An 11,042-nucleotide genomic window follows, 5' to 3' on the forward strand; every position below is an offset into this window, starting at 1 on the left:
ACAGCGCCGCTCGCTTTTTAATTCAATGGCACCGATTCAAGTTATTACTTAACTACTATATGTGTTTCATTTAGAAATGAAGCTTTTCACTGGCTGTTAAAGGCAATGTGCACGATGACCATAAAGGGCTATGAATAAAATGTGAAACCATCTGAAAGTTTAACTATTTCATTTAGAGTCAATCAACAATTTTTTTTATTTCATTAAAAGAACTTATTCTTGAGCTATGTAATAACAATTGTGGTTACTGTAGATGGGCCTCTTAATACTTTTATGTTTTTAAGCTCAATAAAGAGCCAGAAAGTCTTTTTTACGATGTTAAATGTATGATTGTGAGCTCTCGCTCAGGCTAAAACTGATCGGCCCACTGGTGACCCCCGTCTTCACGTGACGTGGTATATGAGCCAATTCTTAAAAAGCTATTATTGGTTTTTGCTGGTGATGTAAGGAGGAAAGTTCTTCTGATCACATCTGAGTCTGAGTAATTATTGCAGTAATCATTGTGAATAAAAGTGAAAACCCTAAATCCTTTATAAGAAATGTAATTAAATATTTAGTTAAGTTACAATGCAAGAATGTAGTTGTATATTGGTTAGTCTTTACATACACCCATTTATAGCCAATAAAATCCAATAAATGTGCAAAAAATGACCAATATTGAACATATTACATAAGAGTTTAAAAAAGTATTTGAATGAGATACATTTCTCTCAATAAGCCATTCCGCAAACCTCTTCCAACATTGTCTACTGCACATGAGTGACCATGTACTGCTGTAACAGATTTTACACAAGTTTTCAGAAACTGCACACAAACTCGATTATTTATATACGTCCTGAAAAATCAGACAATCTGTCCATTTATCAGACTTTCCTTCATGAATGTAGAATATTGGAGTGTATCTCCCAGATGGAACTAAATACCGCGAGGAGTTTATGAAAATAATTTAATGTACAACGCACAATGTCATGAAGTATCTCTGAAAACGCTTGCCTTGTTTATTGCATCTTTTTGTGATCGTACACGAGATGGAGGTGAAAATTGAGTAGCAGAGCTACTACTGTTTTCGTGGCGAGAGAAATTTCTCCAGCTGGCTCGCCATGACTTTTGTTTGCAGACATTATTATTATCAGATCCCTGTCCATGAAATTTCTCCACAACACATCCAACTCCACAATCATTGTGCTTAAGAGGCTACGCACCCTATTCATTCCCGTCCCCGTATCTAAAACATCCAAAACCTTCATTAAAATGCGCCTGTTTGCACGTGATGTCGCTCATGGTGTTTTTCTTGCTTCATCAACACATGTAAACTTGCAAGTGCAATCTATTTCGTGAACTTGCAAGTGAGCAGGGATTCTGCAAGCTCTCAGCAAATAAGAAGTCGGCGAATGGAGGGATGAATAGTCATTTCATCCTTTAGAACACAACAATTTCAGCTTATTCCATGACATCTGATCTTTTATCATAAAAAATAATTATAAGACATCAGGGATAATATTCATTAGCTATACGCTGGAATTACAGGTGCATTATTTTGCTTTGACTGGCTGATTAATTTAAAGCGAGGGCTTTTAAAAACAGACAATGGCTCCCTGCAAATCAGCACAAACCTGACTGGCAGCAATAAGAGGTGCATGCTGAAGTTGATGTTATTTCTTTCTCCTCCTGCCTGAGCGTGACTGAATTGTACGTGCGAGAGCCTCTGCGTGACCCCCGAAGAGAGACAGACGATCACAGGCCACCAAGGTCAACGGAGGCGGTGGAACATTGACTTGATTCATCAAATTAGGTCCTATGTAATTGCACTGCATGACGACTCATAAAACATGTGGGCTATAAAGCTGTCAGGAAGCCATCAGCCTCGTGCTAAATGAAGTTACAAAAGGTGCAAGGTTCACAACTTCATACAGTGCTGGAGTAAAGTGTCCAGCAGCTCTTCCTCTGGTCATAACCTCTTCGTCTGCAGTAACCACAGTGATCAGAGCGCCGAGCATGCCGCGGAGCCTTACTTAGAAGTTCAGCGAGGGTGGGGGCTCACACTTTATCAAGGAACTTTTCTCTTCTCCAGTTCGGCTCAAGTAAAACCCAGCTTACATCATTTTAAGCAAAAACTTACATCTTCTTCATCTTTTGCCACATCTCCCTCCAGAACCCCCGCCCCCTCCCCTCCCCTCCTTTTACTACTGCGCCATATCAATGTTCTCCTTCTCTACGTTCATGAATCTGAGGTCTTCCTCTCCTGCCTGGCAGCTTCAGCTTTGTGTGATACGTCCACAATCTCTCCTCAGCACATGTCCAAACTGTCTCAGCATGGCCTCTCTAGATATGTAAACAACAACGGCAACGCTACGAACAAATCTAAAATCTGTGTCACTTTTATAGTTTTATCTTACATTTTCTCCCCCCCAAAAAAAAAAACCCCCACCTGAAAAGCGGTCTCATAAACAATGACACAAGTATCCAGTGCACCTGAGAACATGTTTGGAGGCATGACCTCTTGGAAAGCTCCCGGAGCATGCACTGTGAAAGCAGTTTACCTTTGTAATTGTTACAGATCACACCATTAGCACAATATTGTCATAGCTCCTGCTCCTGCAGTCAGTAGCAGCTGAGGGTTAATTTGCATAATAAATCTTAATTGAAGCTCATTAAGGATTTGATAAGAAGCAAATCAGGTACACCGCGGATAACTTAAGATTAATGTTTCCTCTGTCTTTCCGTGCTCTCATATTGAAGGGAAATGTCACACCCATTCATTACCAGGCATTTTGCATCATTGCACAGTATATGATATAAAATAATTTTAACCCCTGGTCTCCCTCTCTCTTTTTTTGTTGTTGTTGTTGTTGCTGTGCACAGATTATACTTTCAATTATCACGCTGCTCTTGAATTAAAGCAGCAACAGGAACCTCCGTTGGTCTCCACCTCTGAAATCAGAGAACAGAGGAAAGGGATGACTTTTTGAAATAATATCGCAAGGCCTCCTTCAGAAAGTGGATCAGGTTAGGTAAACCTGATCCGGCTGTGATTGTTAATAAAAACCCTCCTAACCATATGGCCGACATGCGTGGCCTATGACTGACTACACATGTAGGTCAACAAGTACAAGATGGATGTTTTCACTTAAATCCTTTTGACTCTGCAGGGACACCGATGGAGTCTTGACGAAACTGCTCAGGGGTTATAAACTATGCCGGGGATGTATATCATTACAATAACATAAAGCACATGAGTTACAGTCTGTTTTACTATAAACCATACAGGACGTACCACATACCCCCTCAGTGCAATCAATACCAGGCCCACACTGCTACTGTATTAACTGTAAGCTCGCCTTGCATTCCGATCCTCTAAATCCACATAAATGAACAACCACAGCTATAAAGTCTCCTCCCCATTTTGCTCTGTAAATCATTATATCTGTAGGGACCTGGACAAAATACCATAACATAATTTCTTTTGTACTTGGAATGTCTTGCAGAAATAATGAGTTTTAGCCTCCTTGCAATAAACTCTCCCAATATTCTAGTTATTGTCAGACTTAATGAGTAAAAAGAAGAAGAAGAAAAAAAAAAAAATCATAACAAGAAATAGTCTCTTTTCTGCAGTGATGATCACACGGAAACATTATCCACATGAATCACCCCAACGGCATATCAAATTGTGTCATTTGCCTGGAAACTAGTGCAGGTCTCAGAGGGAAGGCAAGGTGAATGAGCAGTTGCTGTAGAGAGGTGCAACACTGCACAGGCACTTGCCTTGAGACCAATCATAACAGGCTGTTTTTTCCACACAGGAGAGCGCAGCGCGGAGGAGAGAGATCACTGTGCTGGAGGGCACATGAGTCTTGGTTCTTATCACCTAGACAGTGCACCACCCTGTCTGCCTCACGCGCAAACAAAAGCTTTCGCAAACTATTAGCCGTCTATACCTGTCACCTAACTAGCATGCAGGAGGAAATGCAGCGAGATCACATTAAAACCACCTCACTCCATGTTGCTGCTCTTTTTTTTTTTTTCCCTTCATATGTTCTTCACTGTGGAGAGAATATATACAGCAAAAAAAAAAAAAAAAAACTAGCTGATGAGGAGAAAGTTATTAAAAGGGTGTCTCTATGGGCAGCGCCTGCAAAGTTAGAAAATTGCAAGCTTTGCAGCAAAGTGTAAGCATGTAGTTCGGTTTGCTCATGAGCTAAGGAAAATTTCAAGGCTGGACTTGATCAAAACAAAATGTTTGCCTGTGTGACATCCATTCAGAGAGATGCAGTACAGAGGGAGAAAAAAAATACTCAGATTTAATGACTACTAATCATAAAAAAATTGTTTTAGTAACTTTATTCAAAGAAGTGCTTTTTTTTACCCGTTTAAAAAAAAAAGCGGCATTAGCTGTACATTAGCTGCAATTAAATGCAGAAAAAAATAGAATATAATAATTGTTTAAGCGGCAAATACATGTTTTTACAGCTCCAGCTTACAAAATTAAGAAAAACACAATATTTATCAGAATAAATACAGTCCCCTCCTGCAGTTTGGTGTGGAGAAGCTGGGTTTGAATCGCAGCTGCAGGAGGAGGAAGGCAGTAAGCCAAGTCTACAGTGCAAGTTGCAATGCCTTGCTGTGGCAATCTCCGTAATAGGAAGCAGTCAAGTAGATACTTAATAGACTATATGTAAGAGTGAATAAATAATGCAGATCATAACTTAGGGATGGAGGAATTATTGCAACTAAAGTCTTGTGTGAAGGGTGTGTGAATGTGCGTGCGTGTGTGTGTGTGTGTGTGTGTGTGTGTGTGTGTGTGTGTGTGTGTGTGTGTGTGTGTGTGTGTGTGTGTGTGTGTGTGTGTGTGTGTGTGTGTGTGTGTGTGAGAGAGAGACTAATTCTCATCTATTTGCAGGGTTTTAAACAGTGTGTATGTCTTTTCAGAGGGAGAATGTCCAGGGTGGATAGGGTCTTCTTAAAAACAGTCCGAGGCAGGCTCGGGGGTCCGTTTATGATATACGTACACCTACTTTTAACTAATATTACACACACACACACACACACACAAAAAAAACCCTACACTTGAATCCGCATATTTATTTTGTTGTTTCTCTTCTCTGTGGATCCTTCACGCTCACTGTGCGTTTTACTAAAACCCGGGAGATAAAAAAAAATATGCAGTCACCTGGAATCTTTCATCACGATGTTTCCCGATTGATCAGTTTCATAACACAAATATAATTACCCTGATCACTCACATGCTAAACTTGCAATGCTGCAGCTGTAAATCCTGCAGCTAATCGAATCAGGTGCGCGGAGAAGCTTGGAAAGACAAAAAGAAGAGCTGTCATACACAAGTTGACGAGAGAAAAAAATATATATCGAAATCAATAGTATCATCCTCATGGAGTTCAGATCAGATTTCAAGCAAAAACTCACTTAAACAAAAATGCACAATATCACATATTAAAAAAATATATATTTTCTGAAATCCAGTGAGTTAAATAATTATGAGAAAATGAAGAGACAAAACAAAGAGATGCTGTTTAAAGACAAAAGAAGAGTGAATGCAGGGGGAAGGAGGGTGGAAATCTTGGTATTTTAAATAAATACAATAACACACTATTGCTGCCATTTTTCTAGTTTTCCATTTATTTATTTTTTTTTTAAATTTGTCATTCAAAATGGACTTCCCTTTTTCTACCTAAACTGGATAAACAACATCTGCCTTGATCGTAGGATGTTTTCTGAACAAACCACTTAGGAGGAATTTCTGCTAGCCAATTCCCACAAGCTGCTGTCAGTCACTAGCTGGCACTGCAACACTTAATGCCTTTGTCTGTTCTCCAATTTATCTTGTTAACAGCAAATTGGACTAACGGTTTGAGGCACAGAGCTATTGTAAAAAAAAAAAAAAAAAAAAAAAGAAAGAGGAATACTCCCACGGCCGCAAAATAACATATGGCTGCCTTCACTCAAAAATGCATCTCATGCACTTACAGGGCTTTACATTTACACCGTATATAAACCTGATACACACATTTCATCCAAGAGTCTGCAGCCTGATGGCCTCTTGTCTTAGGGGTGCTCTCAATGATAAAGCAAAGGTTTAGTTTCGTGCATCCTCCTCTGGGCCGGTGAGTAATTGGCATTTTAGATAACCATATGCATGTAAAGAAAGTAAATCAGATACAACTGGCCTTTACTGGATGTGTCTGTGGTCTTACATTTACAAATATGCCTATTAATAATACAAGTCCCAGAGGAGAATACAAGCACCCTCGATGCAAAATGCCCTCTGAATAAATGCTTGAGCTGGGAATAGCATTTATTTTTACTACAACACCTTGCAAAACACTATTTCCACTGGGGGGGGGGGGGGGGCTGCATTTTTAAGAGCCCAACAAAAATGAAACCTATTCCTTTGCATCTTCCCTGCTCTTATTTCAATACTCCTCTCTCCTTGTTCCCCTTCCACACATCATTAAACATATTATTATAACATGACTGTCAGCCTGCGCCTCTCTTCGCTCCATTCTTGCTCTGCCAGGTAATCAATTTGTCGTCACTCTCTGTAACCCCAGTAAAGTCATCAAGTGAAATGAGTTACAGCTGCAAAGAGCCTTCAAGAATACAGGAGAAGAGAGATTGAGAGAGAGAGAGAGAGAGAGAGAGAGAGAGAGAGAGAGAGAGAGAGAGAGAGAGAGAGAGAGAGAGAGAGAGAGAGCGAGAGAACACGAGAAAAATGACAACACAGCCCAGGAATATTCCACCGCTTGATAGCACATCCCAGGTCTTGAAGATGAAATATTAATGCACAATTTGTTTATCTGCAGGCCCACATCTCTCCAGTGCCGAGCTGTTAATTTTCTATCGGCACAGACAACGGATCAGTCAGTCATGAACTCTTCACAGCCATTACCGGGAGACATTTTGATTAAGTATTCCTAATGTAGTGGATAGGAAAGAATGAAAACACTCTGCCTGCCAACTTTTGATTGACCATTAAGCCACTGATGAATGTGCCTGTCAAAGAGGAGACAATTACCTCAACAATGAAGAAACTCTTCTGGAAGGCTTATTTCTCTATAGGGCTGACACATTTACCAGAGTACAGGCGAGGCAGCTGAGAGCGTGTAAAGGGATCACTTAGGCATCTCCTCTAAAGTTCCCTGAATAAAAACTGGGGGGCATTGTTTTTAAGAAAAGGAGGTTTTTGGATGCTGCGATGTGGGAAAAATATTTTTGCGTGAGTGTGTGTGTGTGTGTGTCTGTGTGTGTAAACTGAGAGTGTGCCGGGCAGATAAGGGTCTCAGTATCTTAAGCGGGTATAAAGAGACGCTATTATTGGCAGAGAACAATCGCCATCTGGTTGCTACATCCGCAACCATAATAAAGACTGATAACTTCTCAACACACCACAAGCAAGTAATTGCATCCTCAAACGCTGAAATAGCCTTGATCAATCTAGTTTTAATCCACCAACTCCATCACAATGAATCAGGGTTTGTTTTTTCTCTCGTTTTTTTTTTCAAATTCCTTCTTTGGAACCTCATAATTTTAAATTTACATTAAATACCAAAACTGGCACGGCCTGTGGAAAATATAATAAGAGGTGAAGTTGATTATTTTGACCTTGTAGGTTGTGTTTTCGAATGCATTTCTTTGTAAATACTACAAAGTAAGGTGAGTGGGTGTTATTCTGAGGAGAGGTGCTGACATTCAGTGTCCCAAAAGGGACCGTTTTTCTTTTCTTTTCTTTAACAGAGAAAACATTCACACTGTCACAACCTCCATATTGTCCTAAACGTGTGTACGCCCCCCCCCTTGAATAAACACAAGATTATGAATTCATGCGTTACTCTGACAATTTCTGCACACAAACAGCAGACCGAGCCAAAGCCGGAGGTCGATCTGACTGTGAAACCTGTGCGTTTGTGGAGGTACGTCGTCCACCTCTGAACGCCACCAGTCTGGACGGATGAAATGTGTGTGTGGTGTGTGTGTGTGTGTGTGTAACCCATTCTCCATTTGTCCATAAGATTATGAAGAGTTCATACAGAGTTCATCTGCTACAGATACACTGGCTCCCACATCTTTCAGCCTGTGTCTACACTTCATGTGGGTCCGATCAGACGCACTGAAGGAAGGTTTCTCAAACTTTCTGATCAATGAATGAATGGACACTCTGTGACATGCCAGAGGATTACTGAATAAAGGAATCTCACCCAAGCATTGCTGCTTTTCTTATTAATCTGCACGTGAATTATTGTGAGTAGCTTGAAGATTTGACTTTTGACAGCACTGGAGTCTGTGGGCCCCCTCTTAGATGCATCCAAACTGTTTAAAATGAAATCATAAATAAATCAAACATGCTGTATAACTGATCAAAAAAAAAAAAGGTATAAACTCAAAACTGAAAACCCAACATCCTCCCGAGAGGGTCCCATCCTGTCTCCTCATGGGGGGGTCCCACATGATAAAAGTTTGAAATGGGGCAACCCACAAAATGAAATACAATCAAAATAAAAAAAAAAACAAGAAATCCACGTTATTGTGAAATGTTCAAAGAAATCGCTTACCCGCAGCCCGTTTGGGTGCCTGCTGTTTCCTCCGTGGCATTTTTCTTTTCTTTTTTTTTTTTTTTTGAGGAGAGTCGCAGTTCAGTCCTGTGCCCAGGTGAAATCTGAATGCGGTCTACGATAGTCCATGCATAGAGAGACAGAAAGAGAGAGAGAGAGAGGGAGAGAGAGAGAGTGCGAGTCTTTATTTTGGCTCTTCGAGTACTTCAGTCTCTCTCACTACACCAACAGAATCCAGTTCTTTTCTTTTCTTATTTTTTTTAAAGAAGGAGAAACGGGATGTTTAAAAAAAAAAAAAAGGCTGCTTGTTCTTTCACCTTCCTCTTCCTCCTCCGGAGTGCGGATCGTCTCCTTTCACCATCCGTTTTTGTCCATCAGTGCCACATATGTTGATCGACGCGTGTCACTCAGTCCGTCCCGCGGGCGCGTCTCTGCTGCGGGATTAAAATAAAAAAAAAAAAAAAAAAAAAAAAAACAAATCGTGGAAACGATCGCGCGTAAAAGAGGAAAAGAAAAAAGAAAAAAAAAAGCCTCCGGATTGGTAATGGTACGGTGTATTACGCACGGTGCAGGCGAGGGGGAGAGGCGATGCCAGCAGACATCGATCCATAGAACAAACTGAACATTAAAAACTCCTCCCTCCTCGCCTGGACTTGATGATGGCAGCGAGACATTTGTTACACTAGATAACCATGAGTTTATTAAAGGAACAGAGGCCAGAGAAAAGAGACGGGAGCACCAAGCTGCTGCTGCTGCTGCTGCTTTCTATCACTCCGAGCTTCGCTTGTCTTTTCATGCAGCTTTTTTCTTCTATTTCACAGCCTTTTTTTTTTTTTTCCCTCCTGCAGCTTCCGCTTTGCACGCTGACTGGATGAAAGGCAAGTTTTTTTTTTGTTGGTTTTTTTTTTTTTGAAGATTTTCCAGCAGATGTGAACGAAGCGCTGCGGCCGGCCACACTGTCATTGTTTGGGTTGGAAACTGAACAGCACGCTTTGTTTCACAAAGGACCCTGCTCCATCACAACACATGAGAAGTTTTCACAAGTTTCTACAGTAAATTGAAGGCGCTTCGTTAGCCATGTGGCATATTAAGCTGGGCTTTGAAAGCATAATCACGAGTAAAAAAATTAGCATTTAGATAAAGAACAAGAAAAAAACACATTTATATGAATCGTACTATCAAGGAGGTATGAGTGGAAACTTATAAAAGTATAAAGTGATGTGATCACTCAAAACTTTAATTACCAACAGTTTCACTTCTTATGAATACATGTTGAAGTGCTTAGTTTGAGAATAAATCTACTTTCCTGCACATAATGGTTGGAAAAAAAACACAGTTGTCACATCTGGTTTTTTTCTTATATGTGACTTTTTAATGATCTTACAACATTTGCAACTGCAATTGTATGAAGTAACTTATATGAACCTCCTATAATAATTTAAGTATAGACAAACAACCTGGGACAAAACATAAATACTTAAAATGATCTGGTTCATGAGAATAAACCTTCTTGTCTGAGCACGGCGATTGAAAAAACATCTTATTTCAAGATCCAGGTGCAAGATTTCACAATTCGAAGGTTTGGAGAAACAAAATAAACTTACTATAAAAATATAACTTGTTTCAAACCGCTTTCATTGGTGTGAACAGATTACATTTGTGTTCCTTTCCTATGATCTTTTGTGTTAAATGTGCACTGCTGCAGCCACACTGGAATGTTTGGGTTGTAACTGAACTTCACACTTTGTTTCAGAAGAAACCTGCTCATCAAAATATTGGATTCAAGACAGGTTTGGAGACAAATTGTTACTTCCTAGCCTATTTCAGAGGTGTAATCTGATTACATCCTGCATGTGCCCGCCAAAATAACATCCAGATAAAAGAAAAGGTATTGAAACTGTATTCTCTTTCATTGACAAATTTATATAAACCTATTTTTTTTAAATCTATGTATTTACAATATAGTGGCACTATGCTGAAAAAGAAATACCGGTACTTAAAAGTAAGCAACCTTATCAGCAATCTCACATTTCTATCTGTTCACAAGCTGCATCCAAGATGATCCAAACACAGTTTTCACATTTGCCTAAAAGCAGTGCTGCAGACTAGGGTTCTGCATATATCGGAAAGATGTGGTCTTCAGGGGCAAACGCCATTAAAACACTGCACATCATTTATCAATTTCTTTTTAACAATACACCAACTTGTGGTTCTGTTAATGCTGATCGGTATTCACTGTTTTCAACACATACTTGTCTTTGATGATTTTCATGGTGTATTTGAGCAGGCATGTAAGAAATAATGTGAAGAGTAAGAAGTGGAACTTTCCAACACCTTTTAAGAATTGTCCAGCAGGTTTTACATACCAAACCAAGGCAGGAACTCTTCCTAGTACTGATTTTGAAGTTTGGACCTTTTGTTTCATTTGTAATATTGTGCGCAAGTGTTAAATTTTCTGAGTAGTATTTTAAAGTTCTG

The 11,042-nt window shown here is 39.8% G+C and overlaps 1 protein-coding gene across 2 annotated transcripts in view; it reads right to left on the reverse strand.

Moving 5' to 3' along the window:
* The window catches only part of tshz2 (teashirt zinc finger homeobox 2), a 46,767-nt gene extending 37,788 nt beyond the window's left edge, over positions 1-8,979 (reverse strand). Inside the window, exons 1-2 of one of the 2 annotated variants that reach the window (XM_080496146.1) lie at positions 8,882-8,979; positions 8,565-8,679 (exon numbers count right to left, since the gene is read on the reverse strand). In XM_080496146.1, the coding sequence (XP_080352272.1) occupies positions 8,565-8,604 (40 nt within the window). In that variant the 5' untranslated portion in view covers positions 8,605-8,679; positions 8,882-8,979. Of the gene's footprint in view, positions 1-8,564; positions 8,769-8,881 lie in introns of those variants that run through there. The other variant, XM_080496147.1, reaches the window with a different exon arrangement.
* Between the last annotated feature and the right edge of the window lie 2,063 nt (positions 8,980-11,042).

This window comes from Blennius ocellaris (assembly GCF_963422515.1).
Source record: "Blennius ocellaris genome assembly, chromosome: 5".
Lineage (NCBI taxonomy): Eukaryota > Metazoa > Chordata > Actinopteri > Blenniiformes > Blenniidae > Blennius > Blennius ocellaris.